This window comes from Malus sylvestris, chromosome 8, assembly GCF_916048215.2.
Source record: "Malus sylvestris chromosome 8, drMalSylv7.2, whole genome shotgun sequence".
NCBI classification, from domain to species: domain Eukaryota; kingdom Viridiplantae; phylum Streptophyta; class Magnoliopsida; order Rosales; family Rosaceae; genus Malus; species Malus sylvestris.
Genome location: NC_062267.1, coordinates 28,431,443 through 28,456,638, shown reverse-complemented (window position 1 = coordinate 28,456,638; position 25,196 = coordinate 28,431,443). Strand labels below are relative to the sequence as shown.

Genomic DNA, 25,196 nt, shown 5'->3' with positions numbered 1-25,196 from the left:
ACCCGGTACTGTTCACTTTAACGAAAAACCACATTTTTACACTAAAAAGTCAATCCTGGTACTATTCACTTTACTCTTTATTTTGTCCTTATCATTAAAACTCAAAGTTTTCAAGCCCTTTTCATTAGTTTTCCTTTAAAATTAAGATTGTTTAGTAAATAAAAAGAAGCAAATGTTTTTTTATTATATACGACCATCTGTTTTTATACAGTTTGATGATTAAAAGATCTTATATTTTATTAATTTTTTTACAAAGACGATTTTTACTATATTTTAGTCGATCTTAAACACAAAATTCTATGAATCGATGACAATGTAATTTGATAAGCTTATGTTAATTTCTTTAATCTTGGATCGCAAGCTTAATCTCCCCAAAGCAAACTAGCTTTGGGCCAAGAAAACATTACAATTGCGCTAGACAAGCCCATTAAAACCGGCTTTGCAGGGTTATAAGGGTAATTCGACAAACGGTCAAGCAGCTTCTTACTCCTACATGTTCATAGCTCCTCAGAATTCATAAACTCCTCCGATCGTAAAATCCCCAAACAAAACACAGATTTGATTTTCTAGGGTTTAAGCATCCGTCCATCCCCGGATCGCATCGAAGAAGGAAAAGCCTCTTCGCAGTCACACAATGGTATCGTATCTTCAATTTCTCCTTCTCCCTCTCTGTTGCTTCGATTCTATGCAAACATACATGTACGCATCTGATATAGATTCACGGATTCATCTACTCACATGGGTTTCCTTCAATTTTCCTGCTTTTCTTTGTGTTTGGAGTGATTTACTCAGACAATTTGTATGATAATTGTGCTTTTGTTGGTTCGTTTTAATTTGAATCCTCATAAAATTGTTAATCTTGATCGAGTTAACGGATCCCATATGCAGAAACCATAATTTGTTTGTGAAATTTGCAATGGTGATGAATGTGCATGCCCTGCCTGATGCTATTTTGTTGGGTTGATTCCTTTTTGATGTAGTTATGTCTTGTATTTGGACTGAGGAGATTATTCTGATACGATTTTTTTTACTTCTTATTGTAGGTTCTTTTACAGCCTGATCCATTTCTTAACGAACTCACTAGCATGTTTGAGAAAAGCACCGAGAAGGGTTCCGTCTGGGTTACCTTCAAACGATGTATGTGCACAAGTTTCCTTCTGTTTTCTTTCAATGGGTTTACTTTTTTCTTTTGTTAGTGTAATTCGTGCGTATTTGGGTTGTTTTATTACAATGTGTAAAGTACTTTTCAATCTTGTATGTATTTCAGCATCCATGAAGTCTAAGGTGCAGAGGAATAAAATGAAAACTGCCGGTGAAGAAATTGATTACCGATGCCTTATCCGTGCAACACTTGGGAATAAGACAATTTCTACTTCGGTATGTGTTTCTGCCCCTTGACATCTATTACTTGGTCTTATGTTTTTTTCCAAATATTTCAATTTATGACCTTACTAAATGAAAGTAATTTCATGAAATATGAACCACTATGTGATTTAAAACTGAGACAATTCGCCCTTAGATTCTTCTTCTGTGTTTGTGTGTGTGTGTCTAAGCCTTTGCGGGTTTTGGTTTAGTTTTATGTACCATAGTAAAATGTCATCAGATGTTCAGTATAATTAGGTTCTTGGGCAGGGAAATCGTTTCAGTAGTAGTTAACCGTGGATTTCACATGTCATTGTCTTGCCAACTTTGCTTCTTTTACAGTAGTGTGAGTTGAGTTGATGTTAACAACAGTGAAACAAATGGTAAAACCTATTTTGCACATGCAATATCATTGTACCGAAAGTGCTTACTTAAAGTGTTAATTACTCTTCCTCCTTCACAAAAATCTTTATATCGTTTACGCGTTGACTGCTAATTGCTTTGTTTTTGTACTTATAAGTTATAACTAGCCGTGCTCTACTTCATTTGATGAGAAACATAATAAAAACATACAATTATACAAAACAGCACACACATGCTAACTAAAGCATAGAGCCAGAACATGATATTCTTGTTTCTGGTTTTATATGTCAATTGTAGTTGGCTGACATTTTTAATTGGAATTCAATTGGAAAGGTTGGGCCAAAGGAACACCAGCGCTTTCAATCCTCTTATGCAACCATCCTAAGGGCTCACATGACGGCTTTAAAGAAGCGGGAGAGGAAGGAAAAGAAGAAGGCTGCAGAATCAGATAAGAAAGGAGGTGCAAAGAAGCCGAAGAGAGTGTGACGGAGTCCCATTCTGTACAGCCCTTTGCGAAACTGGAATTAATTTTTTGATTATGTTTCTATTTCAACTTTTGTCGAGGATTTAGAATCAGAAAAATGGAAAAAGAGAATTTCCCAATTTTATGGGCTTATAGGAATTGAGCACAAATTGGTTTTTTTGTTTTTTGTTTTTGTTGAGATTGAGGATGAGATATTAAATTCTGCTGGATATGTCCTCAAGATTTTGGATGAATCAACAGGAAGTTCTTTTGCAGATATAATTTTTTTTTTTTAGGAAAACTTGTGAAAAGGGTTTGAAAACTTTGAGTTTTAACGATAAGAACAAAATAAAGAGTAAAGTGAATAGTTTCAGAATTGATTTTTTAGTGTAAAAATGTGGTTTTTCGTTAAAGTGAATAGTATCGGGAGCTTTTCGTTAAATTTCATTTTTTTTTTTCATCTCTGCAACTCAAGCACAACCACCCAAAAAATTTCAATTCTTCATTTTTTCTTTTAAGCTTAATATTTTATGATTATTGAATGTTGAAGGTACAGTGGAGGTTCTTAATCAAAGGATTTGGATCCCATTCGAATCAAATTCTGGGGATCCTAAGGATCTTCATATCTTAGTCATTTATCGTATATTGTGCGGTTAGAAATCATTTGATTTTTTTATTTAAAATTAAACACAAATAGTACCTGACGAAAACTGGTCACACGATGTACGATAAACGGCTAGGATGTAGGAATCCCTAGGATCCCCACAAAGTGGATCCAGATAGGATCCTGTTTCATAATCAAATGCATTGGCACATGTGGCATAGTCTTATTGGATGCTGGGTCTCATATATGTTTCAGGGGCGACTTTGAGTTTCAAGAAGAAGAGAGAGTTCATAAATCAAAGTGGAGCAAATATAGAATTTCATGAAGCACAGTGACGATTTTTGAGTTTCAGAGAGCAACGTGGGATCAAAATTAAGTTTCAAGAGCATAGTTAAAAATAAGCATATGATTTTATGATTTAACCCATCCACGTTAGCAATTTTAGCGGCTATTTGATAGAAAAATAGAAACATGGTAAAATGGAGCGATTTTGAGTTTTAAGGAGTAAAGTTGTGACCTTTGAGTTACAAAAATTAAAGTGAGATCAAAATCGAGCTCTAAGGGACTTTTTTATTTTTGTAATTGGTATAAGTTAAAAATCATTGTACAATCCTCATTCCTCACCCCCACCAAGAAGGGATAAACTTAGATCGGTTTGGTGGGTTTGATGGTCAACTCAACAACATTCACAATTAGGACTTATTTTGCAAGAATTCTCAAATTTGTAACGAAAACAACATCAATACTAGTTAATATTCAATTTTACAAATCATCATCCACCCAAACACACAAACCAAATAGTCTGGCCTATTTCTATTGTTTCAAGTTTCAACCTGTTGTGCTTTGGCCAATCGGTACAGAGATTTAGATTACCTCATCAAAATACAAACCCACAATTGAACATAATAAAATACAAGAAATAAAGACACTGAGAAATTTACGAGGTTTGGCAAAATCCTACCTACGTCCACAGAGAGATATTGCTCTTCACTATGAGGCTAGTACGAGATAAACTTGAGTTAAAACGACATAACCCAAACCTGAATCCCTAGTACAAGTGTTTCAACTCTCACTCTGTTTTTTCTCCTCTCTGTTCTCCTCCGAATGCTTTCACCGTGCATGAATATTGCCTTCACTTATAGGCATACAGTAGCACCTATGCCAACAACCAAGACCACAAAGTCTTAAGTTCACATGATATATTCAACACCTAGCCTACCTAGCTTACAACTCTTCTCCATTTGCCATATTTTAATGCATACAAGAGAAAGCATGCACAATTGCATGCAATCCCACAAAGTCAAGACCGGCTTCCAACTTTGCTCGTGGCAGTCATCATGTCTTCTCTTGAACGAAAACTTCCACGCCACATCCGAAAGCAAACACAAAGTCACAACACAAAGTCACAAATGGCTACTGTCATTTTCTTGTAGCATTCACAAAGTTACACATGCAAAATTGTTGCTAACACACAAGGTATAAAACATCGATGATATCGGAAATATCGGTAGTACAAAAACACGGAAATTTCGATGGAAATATCGGGATATTATCGATATCGATAAAAATTGAATAAAAATCACGGAAATTGTAAGAAAAACTTGGAAATTTTTATTGAAACTTTGCAGGATGTTTATTTAGTCAATTATCTATTAGTTTATCACAAAACATTGGAAGGAAATGCATTGCATGATGGATTTAACTGATTTAAGTTTATATAGCGAGTTGACAAACATTGTGAGTGTAGAAAATATGTAATAATTGATGAAGGAAGTTTAAACACACCATAATCATTTATATATAATGAATTAGTACAATATTTTACACTTTATACATTGCATGGTAAGATACATGAGTGACTTAGTACCACATAGAGTTCCTATGAGGTTCAAATTTTTCTGACCAAAGTCAAGTCCACATAATGTTTGAAGATAAAGATAGCAGATTTTTTGCATTTAAAATTGTTTTTTAGTCTTAATAGGTGTGCCACGGGGCCCACCTTTGTTTGTTGTTCCCCGGGTGGTCCAAGACTCCAAGCCTAACTCATCTCTCTCTCTCTCTCTTTTCTCTTTCCCTCCCTCACACTCTCTTCCTTTTCCTCTTCTTCCCCGAGCCTCTGTGTTCTCTCATCTTCGTGTCTAACACACACACACACCCAGTCACCGCACACCCTTCGTAGTACTCCGTCAACGGCATCATCATCACCATCTAAACCTCGTCTTTCTCTCCCTTTCTCTCGGTGCAGCTAGGACAGTGGAACCCAGGAACTCTCCGGCGAGGCCGTGAGTGTCGAGGAACTTTCCGAACACCTCTGACCGTTTCACGGCAAACGGAAGTTATAAAAACATTCCTCTCGTCTTGTATTTCATTTTGATACCTAGATCGGAGTCTAGGGTGCTCTTTTACAGTAGGCCGGAGCTGTAGAAGCTCTGGTGTTCTTCTCCGATTCGCACCATCCTAAAATATCATGATATTATTGGTAATATCGCGATATTATCGATAATATCGCGATATTTGGACGATATTTCAGTGGATACGTGTGAAAATATCGGTGTCTCACAAAAACGATGATATCGGCGAAATATCGCCGATAATATCGAAATTTCAGACATTGCTAACACATAATTAATCCCTAATTTATGAGCCAGTCACAACATAACCATGCGAAGTTGAGTTTAAATTTCAAAAAAACACCAAAGTTTCAATTAAAAGAAACGTAAAACAACATTATCATTCATTATCCAATTGAAAACCAACAACAAACTTCAAATATAGTCATCGCAAAACTTAGCCTTAATTTTTAAGGAAAACTAATGAAAAGGGCTTGAAAACTTTGAGTTTTAAAGATAAGGACAAAATAAAAGGTAAAGTGAATAGTACCAGGTTTGACTTTTTAGTGTAAAAATGTGGTTTTTCGTTAAAATGAACAGTATTGTGGGTTTTTCGTTAAAACTCCCTTTTTTTTGCCCTCTATACTCTAAATAAAATCTCACTTTACCTCTACATTCTATAACGTCTCACTTTACACCCTCTACTCTTCTTAGGACGTGTTTTGGATGTAAACGGAATTTGTCAATAAAGAAACATCCTGAAAGCGATAGCATGCCCACCCAACCACTAAGAAAGTTAGTAGACAGAGACATTAGAGGTGACAAAGTACCCTCCAAGATAAGATTTCATAATTACACTGAGACAGACTTGAATGTGATTGAATTTGAAAGCAGAGAGAGAGAGAGAGAGAGAGAGAGAGAGAGAGAGAGAGAGAGAGAGAGAGAGAGAGATGGAAGGAGAGAGATTAGGAAGAGTAGTATGTGTAACAGGTGGTTCTGGGTACGTAGGGTCTTGGCTGGTTATGAGGCTTCTTGATCAAGGCTACTTTGTGAATACCACTGTTAGATCAGACCCTACCGGTAAAGTTCAATTACAAATTTTATTTATTATTTTCTGTCGGGTTTTTGAAATAGTGGGATAAGGTTTTGTTGTGGTAAACTTGTAGTTGTATATCGGATTTGTTGAATTTTTTTTATTTAATCTACACAAGTATAATGTTGATATATCTTGATTTTTTTTTTCTTGTGCAGAAAATTACTAACAAAAATTTTAATTTTGGTAGGGTGTTTTAAGTTTAGTTCTTTTCTTAAATTATTTCTTTGCCCATTTCCATTTCCATCTCTGCTAAGATTGGTAACAGACTTAATCAAAAAGATATCATTAGGGGTAGTAAAGCCCCCAAACAAACTTATCCAAGGTATATTAATACTAACAATTTCCTAAATAAACCATATCATTGGGAAGAAGCATAATTTAACTTTTGAAATCCAAGGTATATTAATACTAACAATTTCCTAAATAAACCATATCATTGGGAAGAAGCATACTTTAACTTTTGAAATTTCAACTACCTTGCGTTTCGAAACTGTCTGGAAGTTATCCAAATTAAATAAAATTTACAAAGAGGCAATATAAAAATGGTCGCTAAATTTTTTTGCGGACGATCTTTAAATGATGTTTCGTCGTTAAAGAGGTAGTTCATATCTTTAGCGACTGTTTCTAGATAACTATTTTGTCCTTAAAATTTTATTTTATATGGGAGAAAAACGTGAATGACAAAACAGGACAACTGATATGGTTAATTGGCTATGAGACTTTGAACAAAAATAATAAAATTATTTTGTGTTTAATTTACTATAGGGAATTGTTATTGGTACTCCAAAAATCTCATTTTACACTCCGAACTTTCTATATTCGGAAAGAAAAATACACTTGTGAGGAGTGTAGAATGTGATTTTTGAAGTGACAATAACACTTCCCTTTACTATATTGTCCATATTTTTATTTTGGTTATTTTTCTTTAGTTTTGTTGACATGGTTAATTTGGATATTTCACCATTTTTTGGGTGACAAATAGGATTTTGTTATAAGTAGTTTAGATTAACAATAATGCTACTTTTACAATCTATTTGTACCATCTCTCTGCCCACATGCGTTGACGCTGTTGAATCCCACATTGATGAGATGAGGGACATTCTATGTGCTCATAAGTAGTTGGGCTAGTCCCCATATTGCCAATTGGTTTTGAGGTGGAACCCCAACTTTCTTCATGGTATCATAGCAGGTTGTCTCACGTGTGAAGCCAAACGGCCACACGTGCTCCACGTCACCCTATTGTGTTGTCCACGTGTTAAGCTTGAAAATTTGTCACACGTGAGGAGCGTGTTGAGAATGAGTCTCACATTGATAGGAAGAAAGAACTTGCATTGGCTTATAAGAGGTTGAACTACTCCTCATTGCCAATTGATTTTATGGTGAAACCTCAACTTTTTCATGTTGAGAATGAGTTCCACATTGATGGGAGGTATGACCTTGCATGGGCTTATAAGAGGTTGGACTACTTCCCATATTGCCACTTGGTCTTATGGTGAAACCTCAACTTCTTCATGATAATAGAGCAGGTTGTTCCACGTGTGAAGCCAAATGGCCACACGCGCTCCATATCATCCGTTGTGTTGTTCACATATTAGGCTTGAAAATTCGCCACACGTGAGGGGGCGTGTTGAAAATAAATCCCACATTGATGAGAGGAGAGACATTGCATGTGCTTATAAGTGGTTGGGCTACTCTCCATATTGCCAATTGGTTTTGTGGTGGAATCGTAACTTTCTTCAGACGGGCCCTACATGTACTAGAGAGATTATACAAATAGGTGGTAAGTGTAACATTACTCTTAAATTAAACAATTAATTATGGTTTTAATTTTAAATTGAGCTGCAAGTTTGTGTCCCGTTCCATATTGAAACCGCTCTTGGTACATGCCAGAGAACAAGCGAGATCTAAGCTTTCTCACAAGTCTACCAGGAGCAACCGAAAGGCTCAAAATTTTCACCGCGGATCTCAGCAACCCGGACAGCTTCTATGCAGCCGTTGAAGGGTGCACGGGAGTGTTCCATGTTGCCACTCCAGTCGATTTCCAAGACAACGAACCTGAACAAGTAGTGACCAAAAGGTCAATTGATGGAGCCATTGGCATTCTAAAGGCATGCTTAAACGCAAAAACAGTGAAACGAGTTGTGTACACTTCTAGTGCATCCGCTGTCATGTTTGGCAGCGGCAAGGATGTGGAGGAAGTGGATGAAAGTTTTTGGAGCGATATAGATTACATTAGATCTGTAAAGCCATATGGAGGGTCATACGTGATTTCAAAGAGATTAACTGAGAAGGCAGTTCTTGAATTTTCAGAGAAATATGGGTTGGATGTTGTGACAGTAATACCTTCTTTTATTGCTGGCCCCTTCATTTGTCCTAAGCTTCCCAGCTCCGTTCAGAGCACACTGGCTATGGTCTTTGGTAAACTTGAGGATTTTAGATTTCTTATCAACATACCATTGGTGCATGTCGATGATGTTGCCAGCGCGCACATTTTCCTTTTAGAACATCATGATGCAAAAGGGAGGTACAATTGCTCATCACATGTCATAACCCTTGTACAAATGGCTGAGTTTCTTTCTGCCAAATACCCGGAATTTCAAATACCCTCAGTAAGGTACGTCAACTAGTATTCTTCATACTACAAACGTGATTCTCTTGTTGTGTTCCTATCTCGAGATTGAAATCAAAATATCTTTATTTCTCGGCTCATTTGATCTTTCTGTGCAGCTATTTAAGTGAGGTTAAAGGTGATAAAACGCCTGGTCTGTCGTCAAAGAAGCTCTTGGATTCTGGTTTCAGATTCAAGTATGGGGTTGATGAGATCCTCAGCGATGCAATTCAGTGTTGCAAAGAAAATAATTATTTATAGTTCCGTTTTCGGATTATAATTAAGGCTCATGTATGATTATATGCACGTTTCGTTCCATTTACAGAAAAACATCACCTTTGTTGGATGGAAAAGGAACTTTTATGAACGAATATATACATTGTGTGTTGTAAGAATAAAAACGCATGCCCATATGTACCGACATATGGCTATCTTGTTCAAGTTCACAAGTTAACTTAGCTTTTCAATTTCAAGTTTCGCATGTGACGTGTATCGGCATATGGCTCTCTCAATTCTGAATGAACGTTATACAAAAATATTGAAAATGCATGCACATAATTAGTAAAATAAGAAGAACTAAATTAGGATTTACCGTGCGAAGAGGGAGATGTCTTGGTCTTGAAAAGCTGAAACTTGTCCAAACGACTGTTACAGTAAATTATATCGCGAAAACGAGACTGAGAGATGAACTGAGTAAATTATATACATAATTGAGTAAATGAAGGAAATGGCATACCTGGATGTAGACAGGAATGAGCTGATAGTCAACCCCTTTCTCGAGAAGACAGGACAACACTCTTGACACCGGTGGCATGTACACTTTCACCGGAGTCCCCCGTCATTAGAATTATATTTTTAGACTCAGATGGGGTTTTCTTTTTGTTTCTACAGAAAATCTATAGGACTTCTGGTGTTTCCAACACGCACGCACAAAAATGAACAAAAATAAGCTAATCATATCAAAAATTTGTTCCGATAACTTGATCTTTAACATCAGAAGTTACCTTCACTACTCATTAAACTGAGTGGAAAAGGCACACAATTAATTAAGGAATAACAAAGTTCCACTGATTGTGCAAAGTTAATACAGAAAACCGCATCACGTGCAAACTTTTCTCTGCTGAGGACACCTATTTTTGATATTCCTTCCGAAAGTAGTCCGACGGAACAAGGACTTTGCCATGTTGATATGTCAGTAATAAGATCTCGTAGTTGATCCATAAGAAATTTGATACACACGTTCTTGTTCACGAGCTCATATAAATAAAAACAAGGTAAGTAGATAATTTTAAGGAATTATTGGAACAAGACAAGCAGAGCTCTTGAAAGATTAAGGTTTCAAATTTACATTCAGCATTGTTAAATACATGAGCTCTAGGGGGGCAAACAATTTCAGCAAAGCTGTCATCAAGATTGTTTCACTTGTTCATCTCGGTGAGAACTTTGGTACCATATATTGGGCCTCGTCTTTGGGCCTTGTTGATGCATAGAATTAGTGAGAACTTTGGTACAACAGAAAATGTTAGTTTGTTGGAGAACAATTCAGAAATAAACAAAAATAACAGAAATTCTAAAATTTTATTTAATCAAAATATACTTGCTATGCAAAACAAAAATTACACAATAATACAAAAATAAATACAATGGTACTAACGTGATTACAGAAGGTAGAGGCTAGCGTAATAACTATGTCCTTCGAACAGTATTTCCGTCCCACTCTTGTGCTCGTGGTTCAACAACGTCTGCTCGACCAGGATTCAACTACCTAATTCTACAACCCGCACTGGATTATAGAATTCTAGCGAATTTGCTTTGTGTGTTTACTCTCTTGATTTTTCGTACAGAAGCAAGAAGGAAGAAAAGAAGATGTTTGGAATGGAACTGAGGACTCCAGTTATATAGGCTCTTTCATACCTCTTCAAATACCTTTTGGATGTATCTGAAACTATACAACTCTTTCCAAAGAGTTGTGTCTTTAATCAAAACGTTTTGAATTAATTTTAATTAAAAACTTAATTCGAAAATTAAAACTAATTGATTAGATTAATTTTAATTATTAGGCCCCAAGTGCCCCAAGGACCAAGGCCCTTGTCTTGATTAATTAATATTAATATTATGGTATAATCATCAAGCCCAATCCACACAAATGGTGGCCCAAGCCTCAATTTCCATTCCAAGTGGTCCAACACCTAACTAACATTGTAGAAGACAAAACATATATAAAGGACATTGGGAATCTTGTTTTCTCCAATGTGAGACAAGAGTCTCAAAACTCTAACAATACCCCACATTTTGAGACGATTATGTGGTCCTAGAGAAACTGAGACACGAGAGTAAACAATAGATGTGACATACATCAGGAGAGGTGTCTTTTGGACTTGAACCTACCTTAGTATATACTTATCGGATTTACTAGATGACGCAGTGAATATAAAATCTTAAACTATTCATCGTCGCAGTAAACCAAGACAATAAGCAAAACATATGCCACACCAACACATCGCAAATTCATACGTTTGTGTTCATTTTGGTCCTGAACAAATCCTGGATTCATGAGAACTTTAGAGATTGTAGTTATGTAATTCTCATAAATGCGACCCCACATTTACTCTCATATAGGTGATATTGATTATGAATAGGCTGCTACTATTCCACTTGATTTACAAGTACCAATATCATTAAACTAATGTATCCTACACCATCAGCAGTCACCACACTTCTTCCATCATAGGAATGGGTATGTAAGTGTGTTTCTTCTTGAATCCAGCCAAACCAGTTTGCCTATTGAACCTAGACCATGGGATATCCAATCAACTAGGTTAGGTTTCCGTTTGGCAGTTTCATTTTACTCTATTGGCTTTAAACCCATTCCCCTCGATGTATGCTTAAATTGCTCTCTATATAAGCCTTTAGTAAGCGGATCCGCAATATTATCTTTTGACTTGACATAGTCAATAGAAATTACACCACTAGAGAGCCATTGCTTTATTGTATTATGCCTTCATCTAATTTGTCTAGACTTCCCATTGTATACACTATTTTTAGCTCGATATTGTGCAGCTAAACTATCACAGTGTATACATATTGCTGTTACAGGTTTAGGCCATATGGGAACATCTTCCAAAAAATCTCTTAGCCACTCAGCTTCTCCTCCAGCCATATCGAGAGCTATAAACTCCGATTCCATAGTTGATCGGGCTATGCATGTTTGTTTGGAAGATTTCCAAGATATTACTGCTCCTCCTAAAGTAAATACATATCCACTTGTGGATTTCGTATCAGTACTATCTGATATCCAATTCACATCAGTAAATCCTTCAAGCACAAGAGGATGCCTCGTATAAAGCAATCCATGATTCATTGTATGCTTTAAGTATCTCAAAACTCGAATTAAAGCTTCCCAATGATCATGCCCAGGATTGCATGTATATCTACCCAGTCTACTCACGGAGTATGCTATATCAGGCCTTGTATAGTTCATAATATACATAAGGCTTCCAATAACTTGTGAGTATTCACGTTGAGATATAACATCACCTTTATTTTTCTTAAGTTTGCTATTGGCATCAAAATGAGTAATTGCATCTTTACTTTCCAAATGACCATATTTCCTAAGTGTAGCTTCTATATAATGGGACTGAGTAAGAATATATCCTTCTTGGTTTCTTTTTATTTTTACACCAAGAATCACATCAGCTAGTCCAAGATCTTTCACATCGAAATTTGATTTCAATATCTTCTTGGTCCAATTTATTATCTCTTTGTTAGTTCCCATTATAAGCATATGATCTACATATAAACACAACATAACGCAAGCATTATTTTGAGTTTTTGTCTAGACACACTTATCACACTCATTTATCTTAAAACCGTGTGTGATCATAACATGGTCAAATTTTTCATGTCATTGCTTTTGAGCTTGTTTAAGCCCATATAGTGATTTCACAAGTTTACACACTTTGTGTTCTTTACCTTGAACTACAAACCCCTTGCGTTGTTCCATATATATTTCCTCATCTAAGTCTCCATTTAAGAATGCAGTCTTTACATCCATTTGATGTATTTCCATGGCAGCTATAGCAATCAATAGTCTTATTGAAGTAATTCTTGTTACAGGTGAGTATGTATCAAAGAAATCCAAACCATGTTTTTGACGGTATCCTTTAGCTACCAAACGAGCCTTATATTTGTCAATTGTACCATCTGGTTTTAATTTCTTCTTAAAGATCCATTTGTACCCAATTGGCTTATTGCCATGGGGGAAAATCGACTAATTCCCATGTATGATTTTGCATAATGGAATCTATCTCATTGTTAATTGCATCATTCCAAAATGGAGCTTCAGGAGTGGACATGGCCTCCTTTAATGATTGAGGTTCTGTCTCGGTTAATAAGGTCACAAAATCAGGCCCAAAGTCCTTTCGAATTTTTGACCTTTTACTTCTTCTAGGTTTAAGTTCTTCTTCTTCTTGAACTCTAGACGAGGTTGAACCATCATCATGTTCTCTAGGTTCGTTAATAAACTCAGATACATCATCATGTAATCTCTTTTTCAATAAATTAGACTTGCCTATTTTGTATGGAAAAATATCCTCAAAAAATATTGCATTTATAGATTCTATAATAGTATTGACATGTATATCACTTACTTCAGAATGAAAAACTAAGAATCTATAAGCTGAACTATTAGATGCAAAACCAATAAAAACACAATCTATAGTTTTAGGCCCTAATTTTGTTCTCTTTGGCAATGGAACTTGTACTTTTGCAAGGCAACCCCACACTTTAAGCAATTTAAACATTGGAGTTCTTCCTTTCCATAATTCATATGGTGACTCCTTTCTCGTTTTAGGTGGAATTCGATTCAAAATTTTATTTGCAGTAAGTAAAACTTCACCCCACAAATTGTGTGGAAGCCCATAACTATTCAACATAGAATTAATCATGTCTTTAAAAGTCCTATTTTTCCGTTCGGCAACACCATTTTGTTGCGGCGTATAGGGGGTTGTTGTTTGATGAATTATGCCATGTGTGGCACAAAATTTAGGAAAAGCATGAGACTCATATTGTCCTCCCCTATCGGACCTTAAGACTTTAATCTTCTTGTTAAGTTGATTTTCAACTTCTACCTTATATGTCTTAAACATATCCAAGGTTTCATCTTTGCTATGAAGTAAATAAACATAACAATACTTACTGAAATCATCTATAAATTTTACATAATAGTTCTTTCCACCACGAGTTGGATATGATCTAAAATCACACACGTCACTATGAATTAAATCTAACAAATCATTGGATTTTTCATGCACTGATTTAAAGCTTTGACTTGCAAATTTCGATTCTGTACAAGTTTCACATTTAACATTATCTAGATAATCAAATTTGGGTAGCAAACCTAAATTATGCATTCTAAAAAGAGAACGGAAATTTACATGTCCTAATCTAGAATGCCATAAATTAGAATAATTAACAATATAAGCAAAAACATTATTTATTTCATTCATAGCATTAGAAAGTACATTTAGTTTGAATAATCCATCAACAAGGTAACCCTTCCCTACAAACATTCCCCCTTTAATTAGTACAAACTTATTGGACTCAAAAACTAGTTTGAATCCTTTATTACTAAGGATAGGACCAGAAACAAAATTCTTCCTTATGTCAGGGACATGCAGCACGTCAAGGAGGGTTAACTCCTTTCCAGAAGTGAATTTCAGAACACACTTTCCTATTCCAGCCATAACAGATGCGGATGCATTTCCCATAAACAGCTGCTCGTTTCCCTCAATTTTCTGGTACGAAGAGAACATATTTCTGTCACCACAAACATGGCAAGTCGCACCGGTATCTATCCACCAATCAGCGTGGTCAGATACAAGGTTGATTTCAGAAATCATTGCAGCCAGGGCATCCACATTGTTTTCAATCAGGTTTGCGCGGTTGTTGTTGCCTTGATTTCCAGGACCTTGATCCATTCGATGGCGACATTCTTGAGCCCTATGGCCTTGCTTTCCACAAACCCAGCAACTTCCCTTGATTTTCTTGAAGTCTTTGTCTTTCGCACCAGGGATAAAATGGCTTTCCTTCTTCTTAGTTTTCTGGAATTTTGGCCTTTGCTTTGATGAACTTCCTTCAACAACATTCGCCTTGGCTTCCATACTCGAAACCAGGCCCTTCTCATTCTTTCTGTTATCTTCCTCAATTCTCAGCCTTACAATGAGATCCTCAAGGTTCATCTCCTTTCGTTTGTGCTTGAGATAACTCTTGAACTCTTTCCAAGAAGGTGGCAGTGTTTCTATAATGGACGCCACTTGGAAAGACTCGTTGATTACCATCCCTTCAACATGAATGTCATGGATGATTTTCTGGAGATCTTCAGTTTGAGAGACAACAGACTTGGAATCCACCATTTTGTAGTCCAAAAATTTGCCTACGACAAATTTCTTTGAACCATCATCCTCGGTTTTATATTTTTTCTCAAGTGATTCCCAAAGTTCCTTGGCTGTTTTGAATGCCACATAGACATCATACAACGTATCATCTAATGCATTAAGAATATAGTTTTTGCAGAGGAAATCATTATCTTTCCAGGCATCAATGGCCGTTAACGTTTCTGCAGAAAATATATTTTCTTCATCTGCAGTAGGCTCAGTTTCACGTAGAACATTAGCCAAGTTCAGTGTTGTCAAATAAAACAGCATCTTCTGCTGCCATCTTTCAAAATCTCCGCCCTTAAATTTCTTAGGCTTCTCAGAATAAGGTTTAGTTTCTGATTGTTCCATACTGTTCGAAGATTGTTGGAGAACAATTCAGAATTAAACAAAAATAACAGAAATTCTAAAATTTTATTTAATCAAAATATACTTGCTATGCAAAACAAAAATTACACAATAATACAGAAATAAATACAATGGTACTAACGTGATTACAGAAGGTAGAGGCTAGCGTAATAGCTATGTCCTTCGAACAGTATTTTCGTCCAACTCTTGTACTTGTGGTTCAACAATGTCTGCTCGACCAGGATTCAACTACCTAATTTTACAACCCGCACTGGATTATAGAATTCTAGCGAATTTTCTTTGTGTGTTTACTCTCTTGATTTTTCATACAGAAGCAAGAAGGAAGAAAACAAGATGTTTGGAATGGAACTGAGGACTCCAGTTATATAGGCTCTTTCATACCTCTTCAAATACCTTTTGGATGTATCTAAAGTTATACAACTCTTTCCAAAGAGTTGTGTCTTTAATCAAAACGTTTTGAATTAATTTTAATTAAAAACTTAATTCGAAAATTAAAACTAATTGATTAGATTAATTTTAATTATTAGGCCCCAAGTGCCCCAAGGACCAAGGCCCTTGTCTTGATTAATTAATATTAATATTATGGTGTAATCATCAAGTCCAATCCACACAAATGGTGGCTCAAGCCTCAATTCCCATTCCAAGTGGTCCAATACCAAACTAATATTGTAGAGGACAAAACATATATAAAGGACATTGGGAATCTTGTTTTCTCCAATGTGGAACAAGAGTCTCAAAACTCTAACAAAGTTTGTGACCTTCACTAGATTGCTCTGGTCACTAGTGTGAATAAGTATGTAAATGGATAGGGACAGGGAAGCAAACACAAGATGTAGGTGGTTCACCCAGATTGGTTACGTCCACGGAGTAGAGGAGTTCTCATTAATTGTGAAGGGTTTACACAAGTACATAGGTTCAAGCCCTCCTTTAGTGAGTACTAGTGAATGATTTAGTACAAATGACATTAGGAAATATTGTGAGAGAATGATCTCTATTTATAGAAGAGAGTTTCTAGTTTCATTCTGACATTGACACGTGTCGTGTTGTGATTGGCTTCTGATGTTGACACGTGTCGCGCTATGATTGGCTTATGATGTCGACACGTATCGCGCTGTGATTGGCCTCCTAGTTGGAGGGAAACTCTTCTGGGTCCTTAACGGTATAACGTTGACTGGTGCTCAGTAGTTTCGGGATTGGTCAAGTATGGTACAAACAGTGCTCCCCTAAGTTCCCGAGTGAAGGAAGCTCATCGGTTGGGGACTTGCAAGATCCAAGCCATTGAGTAATCACTAAAATTCTAAGTACCGAAGTGTGGTATCATTTTCACTTGCCTTATCTGTCTCATATGTAAATGTGGCATCTTCTCTGGAAGTACTTTTCCTCCATCCAGGGGTGGTATCTTTAACCGATGAAGATGCACAAGGTAATGTATCAATTTCACTTGAAGCTTACTTGTAGTTTCAGGCTTGGTCAAGTGTGATACGAAACCTATAGTAGGAGTCCCCCAAGTCGCCGAGCTAGGAGATTTGCCGAATGAGGTAACAGACAAGGTAAGCAATCAGACTTCCAAGCAAGCAACCTGGATCGGAAGTTCGACTTCGGCTTCCGGTTAATTGTTCTCCTTCTTCTTGTGTCATAAACAGCAACAAGGATAAGGAAAAGCAAATGGAGAATAGATGATATGAGATACTTTTGCTTTTGAAGAAGTAACTTTCCACAACCTTATTCTTGAACTGGGCTGGAGGGTTTTTTGGTTTCTTCCAGAGTATAAGGTCGACTCAAGAATTTGAGGGTCAAAACAAGTCTATCAAATCTAGAGTACGTTCGACCCTGATGATATGGGATACTTTTGCTGTTGACAAAGTAGTGGATGTATCGGCACGTGTTCTGTTACGCTTATCTCCACATGCTTCCTTGTATCCTTCTCACTTGCCCTATCTGTTCCTCAGACAGATGTGGTATCTTCTCTGGATGCATAAAATGTTGAAAATGAGTACTCGAGAGCAATGCCAAGTAAGTAATCAGGCAAGGGGTTCCAGGCAGTCAGTTCCTGACTGAAAGCTTGATTCCAAGTGCTGACTGATTGCTCTCTTTCTCCTTGTCTTGCAGGTAAGAACAAGGCCAAAGGAAAAGACAGGGAAAAAGCATGATATGAGATACTCTTGCTTTTAACCCTGATGATATGAGATACTCTTGCTCTGGTGTGGCTTCTTTGCAGAGGTATTATCAGAAGGAAAAGAAGCTGAGTATTTCGAGAGACTCTGCTGAGAGTGCCCTCTCGGATGTGAAGAAAAGTTGAGCATTTTTTTTTATTTGCAGGTCTGCCTGGCTGTGGAGGATGGATGTCGACATATATAGGAGTCTCCTTAACAATAAGTAGTAGTGCTATTCCTTTACCCTTCTTGGTCATAGCAATGTAGTGGGAGCTGCAAGCTTCACGTGTTTTAACTTTGTCATAGCACTTTGAAAAAGTGGTATGTGGTATTTGGAAAGCTGATGTTGCATGTGAAGATTGCAGACAAGTTTTATCCAAGGAAATCTGGCTCTTAAAGTTCGGAGAGAGTTGCCTCTTCGATTTTCGAACAAGCAATCTTGTCGGGGATCTGGCTCTTGAGATTCAGAGAACAGTGCCTCTTCGATTTTTGAGAAAGCAATCATGTTGGGAGTCTGACTCTTGAGATTCGGAGAGCAATGTCTTTGATTTTTGAGAAAGTAATCATGTTGGGAGTCTGACACTTGACCGCATGCTTTCTGTTGCTGTTGTTGTACGCACAAAGTATTTATAGGTTTCTAATATTTAATGCTTTATAAAATTTCTCAAATTTACAAACCCTAGCCGTCAATCACTACAATTTCAGTTTTCGTGTTTTCTCACTCTCTTTCCCCCTCCGTTGTTTTCTTCCTATCTCTATGCTTCCTCAGTCTCTCTCTCTCCCCCTTCATCTATTCCTCCAAGTCACTCTCTCCAGTCTTCTCATGTCCTCTTCACAGATTCCTTCTTCCAAACCATTAATTTCCCTCGCCCCTTTCGAATCGGAAGCAAAGGAGGAAGGCAGAAAACTTCAACTTGGCCCTGCAATGGCCTGGTACTAGCACATAGGGAGTTCGATCTCTTCCTTATTTTAACTATTAATTTAAAAAAAAGATTGATTTTTTTCATTTTGGTTGATTTTAATTTGGTAATTTAGGTTGATTTTTCTGTTTTTGGTTTCTGAATTAGTTTTTTCTACTGTTAGCTTTTCTTGTTTCAGCTCAAATGCTCCAACCGTGTTTACTACTGTTGGTTTCTGAATTTGTTTTGTTGTTATTTTTCGTTTTGGTTGATTTTAATTTGGTAAGTAATAAGGTTTTGTATAATATTATGTAATGCAGAGATGAAAATTGAAAAGCATGAGTTAAGTTGACTTCTCAATTATAGTTCAAATATATTGATTAGGGCATGTTGCAGGTTGATTTCTCACTGAGGAATGAGGATGCTCAAGGTACGGAAACATGTGCTTCAAGCTCCAGGTATTAAAAAATATATATCATGGAAAAAAACCGAACTGGACCAAAACCAAACCGAAAAAAATTGAAACCGAAAAAAACTGAATTGAAAAAAATTTGAACCAAACCAAATCGAAATTTCGATTCGATTTCGGTTTTGGAAAAAAACCGAACCCAGCCCTAAAAATCATGGATGTGGACATGTGCTATCGCTGTGGTTCAAATGATCATTGGTCCTGTGTTTGCCGAGCTCCCAAGAAGGTTGTAGATGAATATCATTCTCGTCGTAAGAAGTTTGAATCAAACTTCATGCAAGTGGACGAATCAAAGACTACAAAGATGGAGGTTTCTTACTTTCAGAAGGATACCACACCTATGGAAAATTAGAATTTTAGACATAGACTTATTTTTAGTTGAAATAAGACAATTGGGGCTGAATTCCACCTAGTAGCCGAACCTTTCCTTTGTTTTTGGTTGATTTTTGAACAATTTTCCTTTATGTTTGGATTATTAGTTGGTGATTTGTTTTAGATATTAAGTTTTTAGTCCTTGGATAAACAAAATTATTTTGAATTGATATTTGTTTTTATAAACTTTTATGCATGTGACCGATTCAAATTAAGTTTTCATTCTAGGTATGACTAGTAGGAAAGTTAGTTGTTTGGCAAATAGTATAACCACGCACACTGTTTTGCGTGAACACATATATTTCACTAACTTCATACCTAAGAAGAATGCACCTCTGACAACCCTCTCAGGCTCATCCAACTTGATTGAAGGATACGGTAAGGCACGTATAATGTTGTCTAATGGTACAATCTTGACCATTTCTGAGGCACTTTATTCTCCATGTTCTGAAAGAACGTTATTAAGTTTCAAGGATATTGGAGAGAAAAATTACCATGTTGAAACCCACGTAGAAAAGTTGAATTTCTGTGCATAACTTCATACGAATATGGCCAAAAGCGTATTCTAGAAAAGATGAAGCGTGTCCCGAGTGGTCTGTATACTACGACCATACACCCCATAGAATGCCACTATGTGGCCGGCCCTACTATTGGGACAACACACGAAATTACACTTTGGCATGATCATTTGGGACATCTTGGAAGAATAACAATGCGTCGTATCCTCAAATCTTCACATAGGCATCCATTAACCCGAAGTTTAGGTTCGATCCAAGGAATCACATGTTAAACTTGTTCGATGGGAAAGCTTATTACTAAGCCTTCTTATGACAAGATTCGTTCGAATCCTCCTATATTTCTACAACGGATTCAGAGGGACATTTGTGGACCGATTCCCCTCCATACGGACCATTTAGATACTTTATGGTTTTGGTTGACACTTCCACACGTTGGTCACACGTGTGCTTGTTGTCCACAAGGAACGCTGCATTCTCTAAACTGTTGGCTCAGGTTATCAAGCTCAGGGCTCACCATCCTGATTATCCGATCCAATATATTCGATTGGATAATGCTGAAAAATTCGCATCTAAAACTTTTGATAACTATTACATGTCAGTTGGGGTTGAAGTTGAACATCATGTACCCCATGTTCACACCCAGAACAGCCTGGCATAGGCTTTCATTAAGCACTTACAAATGATTGTTCGATCATTGGTCATATGTACGAAGCTCTCGATCGCTGCTTGGGGCCACGCAATATTGCATGCAACAAAGTTGGTTCGCCTAAGGCCTGTTGCGACACAACCATTTAGTGTCCTTCAATTGGTTACCATATATGAACCCGACATATCGCTTTTGCGCGTATTTGGTTGTGTGGTATATATGCCGATCTCACTGCCCTTACGTACAAAAATGGGGCCTCAGCGAAGGATGATAATCTATGTCATATATGATTCTCCTTCGATTATTCATTACTTAGAACCTTTGACAGGTGATCTGTTTACCGCTCGTTTAGCAGATTGTCACTTCTATAAGATAGTCTTCCTGTCGTTAGGGGGAAATAAGAATGTCATCGTTCCTAAAGAACGACATGAATTATCGTGGACGACTCCTATTTTGTCTCATTTAGATCCCCGTACCGCTCAGTTTGAAATGAAGTGCATCACATATTAGATCTTTAGAGCATAGCTCAGAGTATGCTAGATGCTTTCACCGATCTAGCACGTGTGACAAGATCACATATTCCAGCTGCGAATATGCCTGCAAAGATGGATATACCAAATGTACAACGAATTGCCCTCCTGGAAGCCCGGGACACCAATCTTGGTGATCCACGTACATTAGCGGCTAGCCAATCATCTGCCTCTACACAAAAGCATGGCAAACTCCTTAGTTCAAAGGATTCACACCCCTGGAAGAGGAAAACCATGGCACAAGGTCCTGAAGAACTTACCGTGAATTCGACTATCACTTACTCATTCTACCCAACTCATGAGGAAATTCTAGATTGTGGAAGCGTCCTTGAAGAGACGAATCTTCCTCCCGAGAATCGTGAGATTTCTATATATTATGCTAGCTTAGATGATGTGTGGTGTAGAAATGAGATGATTGTAACGATGCATTAGCATTTACAGTAGTTACTGAGATCATGTTGAGCGATGACATTGAATTGTGTTCTGTTGATGAATGTCAACGTAGAATTGATCGATCAAACTGAAAACAAGCAATCCAAGTCAAACTCGATTCGTTTGCGAAACGTAAAGTGTTTGGACTTGTAGCTCCTACTCCTCCACATATGAAGCTCGTTAGCTATAAGTGGGTTTTCGTTTGGAAGCGTAATGAGAATAACAAAATTGTTAGATCCTACATCAACCAACGGAGAGAGGGTGATGTGCCTTATATGTACATGCCCACCTCCATATAGCACGAGGTCTTTTGGGAGCTCACTGGCTTTAGATTTCTTAGGAACTCTGAAGTTAAGCAAGATTGCAGTGAGAGCAATCCCAGGATGGGTAACCTATTGGGAAGTTTTCGTGTGAGTTCCCGAAAACAAAACCGTAAGGGTATGGTCGGGGCCCAAAGTGGATATCGTGCTATGGCGGAGTCAAGCCCGAGATGTGGTGGACCCTGGGCTGGGTTGTGATTGATTGGTATCAGAGCTAATTCTTGGCCAGAAGTGTGCCGACGAGGACGTTGGGCCCCTAATGGGGGTGTGGATTGTTAGATCCCACATCGCCTAGGGGAGTGGATCCTTTATGCCTTATATGTACATGCCCACCTCCATTAGCACGAGGTTTTTTAGGAATTCACTGGCTTCATATTTCTTAGGAACTCCGAAGTTAAGCGAGATCGCAGCGATGGGTGACCCACTGGGAAGTTCTCGTGTGAGTTCCTAGAAATAAAACCATGAGGACATGGTCGAGGCCCAAATTAGACAATATCGTGATACGGCAGAGTCAAGCCCGAAATGTGGTGAACCCCGGGTCGATATGTGACATAAATTGTGTGTTACAATGCTCGTCTTATTGCACAAGGCTTCTCACAACGTCCCGGGATTGACTATGGAAAAACTTATTCACCTGTTATGGATGTAATTACTTTTCGCTACCTTATTAGTTTGGTAGTTTCTGAAAAACTGGATATGCAACTAATGGACGTAGTAACTGCGTATCTTTATGGGGATCTTGATACATAAATCTATATGAAAATTCCCGAAAGACTTACATTGACTGGTTCAAATATTTCCAAACCCCGGAACACGCTCTCAATTCGGCTGAGGAGTTCACTCTACGGTTTGAAACAATCTGAAAGAATGTGATATAACCGTCTGAGTGAGTATTTGGCTAGTCAGGGATATGTGAACAACAAACTATGCCCTTGTGTGTTCATTAAGAAGTCACATTCCGAATTTGCGATTGTTGCAGTAAATGTCGATGACATGAATCTTATCGGAACTATTGAAGAGCTCATGAGAAATGTCGCGCACCTGAAGTCGGAATTTGAGATGAAAGATCTAGGTAAGACTAGATACTATCTTGGTCTCGAGATAGAGCATTATTCGGATGGAATCCTAATACATCAATCGAACTACACCCAGAAGGTGTTACGCTGCTTTAATGAGGATTAAGTGAAGCCTTCAAGTACTCATATGATTGTTTGTTCGCTAGATGCAAAACGAGATCCATTCCGTCCGAATGAGGATAATGAAGAGATTTTGGAGCCTAAAGTTCCTTATCTAAGTGCGATAGGCGCTTTATTGTACTTAGCTCAATGCATTAGACCTGACATCTCATTCGCTATTAATCTTTTGGAAAGATACAGTAATGCACCAACACGCAGACACTAGACTTGCGTGAAAGACATCTTCCGTTACCTTAAGGGTATTACGGATTTGGGCTTGTTCTATCCCTACGAATCTTCGAATGGTGCCGCACCCTATGCTTCTCAAGTCGATTCTCGCCTTGTTGGTTATGTCGACGAAGGATACTTATCTGATCCACATAAGGTGCGTTCTCAAATGGGTTATGTCTTTACCGTTAGAGGCACCGCAATCTCTTGGAGGTTAACTAAACAGACCTTAGTTGCCAATTCGTCTAACAATGCTGAAATTCTCACCTCATATGAAGCAACTCGGGAATGCTTTTGGTTGAGAACAGTAGTGGGCCATATTCGAAGCTCCTACGATCTTTATCTCGCCATTGATGTCCTGACGAGGATATTTGAAGACAATGCAACTTGCATCAAACAGCTCAAGAAAGGTTACATCAAAGGAGACAACACCAAGCACATTGCGCTAAAGTTTTTCTTTTCACATCAACAACAAGAGCATCAGAAGATTGAAGTCATGCAAATCCGTTCACAACACAATATGTCCAACCTCTTCACCAAATCACTGCTGAAGACTACGTTTCAGAAGTCTGTTCATGAAATTGGTATGCGTAAACTTTCTGAGTTGTAACTTTGTTATTTCTCTTTGGAATTATGTCAAACTTAGGTGGAGTATCCTGTAGATACTTGCTTGATCTTAATGTACTTTTTTCCCTACAATTAGGAGCATTTTTCCCATTGGGTTTTTGCTACCTAACTAGGTTTTAATGAGGCACCCACCTTGGGCTGGTCATATCCCTGATGACGTCCCATAGACGTTTCTTTTAACTTTGCATTTCTCAAGCATTTTTCCTTAGACTATGGATTTTGTCCATACTCGGGTTTTTGCCATAGCCTTAGGGTTTTTTAGTGAGACTTACTACTTATGCAAGTTCCTACCTTATTGAGAATAAGTGTTGTTCCTTAGAATTAGTCTTAATGAGTCGACTTCCTGAACTTCTGCATGATGCTAAATCTAACTTGAGTATTTACTCACTCAAGGGGGAGTGTTGTAAACATTCCTAGTTTAAGTGTGATTGTAAAGTAAATCCTAGATTAGATTTGATTATAGTTATCCTTTCCTATTGTATCTTGTATTCCTTGGGGATGAAGGAATATCTTCTCTCCTTATATTACTATATAAAGGCACAATGTATGAGGGATAACAACACACATATTCCCCTACAATTCTACAAACACATCTCTCTCTCTTCTCCTTGTCGCCGGTCTTCTCTCTCCTTGTTAGATAAAATAGACCACAACAAAAAAGAAATTGTTATGCCCAGGGGCGGATGGAAATAGGGACCAAGGTGGTCTTGGACCACCCGAGTCTGGAAAATATACATGTGAAGGTCTTCCGAGGACCCTCCAAATGTTTGGCAGGGGTATATTTTGTGCCTAATAAAAGTTTGCGTAATGCATGCTAAGCATATCTCCACGAAGTCCGCGTCGTTTTTTCGTGCATGAAGCCAACCTCGTTTTCCATGCACATGGCTGACGTGGATTTGTGCGACGCATCCCGCCTTGTTTTCAGTACGTGGAGTTTGCCTCATTTTACGTGCCAAAAGCCCACCCTGTTATTTTGTGAATGGAGCCCATCTTGTTTTTGCGTGCCATTGTTCACCTCGTTCTTCGTGAGCTTAGTCCGTCTTGTTTTGCATGCGTCAAATCCGCACAATACCCATGTTTTTTGACAAAAATGCAAATTTTTTATTTTTGCAAAATATTTTTCCTAAGCATTAAGTAAAACTTGTTAAGGAATTTGGAAGCAGTTTTACAGTTTATTGAGCAACAAATGTATATTTAG

At 37.6% G+C, this 25,196-nt stretch overlaps 2 protein-coding genes across 3 annotated transcripts; both read left to right on the top strand.

Moving 5' to 3' along the window:
- The first annotated feature begins 475 nt into the window (after positions 1-475).
- On the top strand, positions 476-2,341 carry LOC126633005 (signal recognition particle 14 kDa protein-like). Its single transcript, XM_050303556.1, has 4 exons — positions 476-637; positions 1,044-1,137; positions 1,268-1,377; positions 2,059-2,341. The coding sequence occupies exons 1-4, from the start codon at positions 635-637 to the stop codon at positions 2,209-2,211; spliced, it is 360 nt and encodes a 119-aa protein (XP_050159513.1). The 5' UTR covers positions 476-634; the 3' UTR covers positions 2,212-2,341.
- A 3,648-nt stretch (positions 2,342-5,989) lies between these two features.
- Positions 5,990-9,299, top strand: LOC126632991 (vestitone reductase-like). Of its 2 annotated transcripts, XM_050303535.1 has the most exons (4): positions 6,217-6,540; positions 6,616-7,998; positions 8,109-8,832; positions 8,946-9,299. In XM_050303535.1, the coding sequence occupies exons 2-4, from the start codon at positions 7,767-7,769 to the stop codon at positions 9,085-9,087; spliced, it is 1,098 nt and encodes a 365-aa protein (XP_050159492.1). In that variant the 5' UTR covers positions 6,217-6,540; positions 6,616-7,766; the 3' UTR covers positions 9,088-9,299. The 2 variants fall into 2 exon arrangements, with proteins under 2 accessions (XP_050159493.1, XP_050159492.1); XM_050303536.1 differs by lacking the exons at positions 6,217-6,540; positions 6,616-7,998 and adding an exon at positions 5,990-6,202.
- The last annotated feature ends 15,897 nt before the right edge of the window (positions 9,300-25,196 follow it).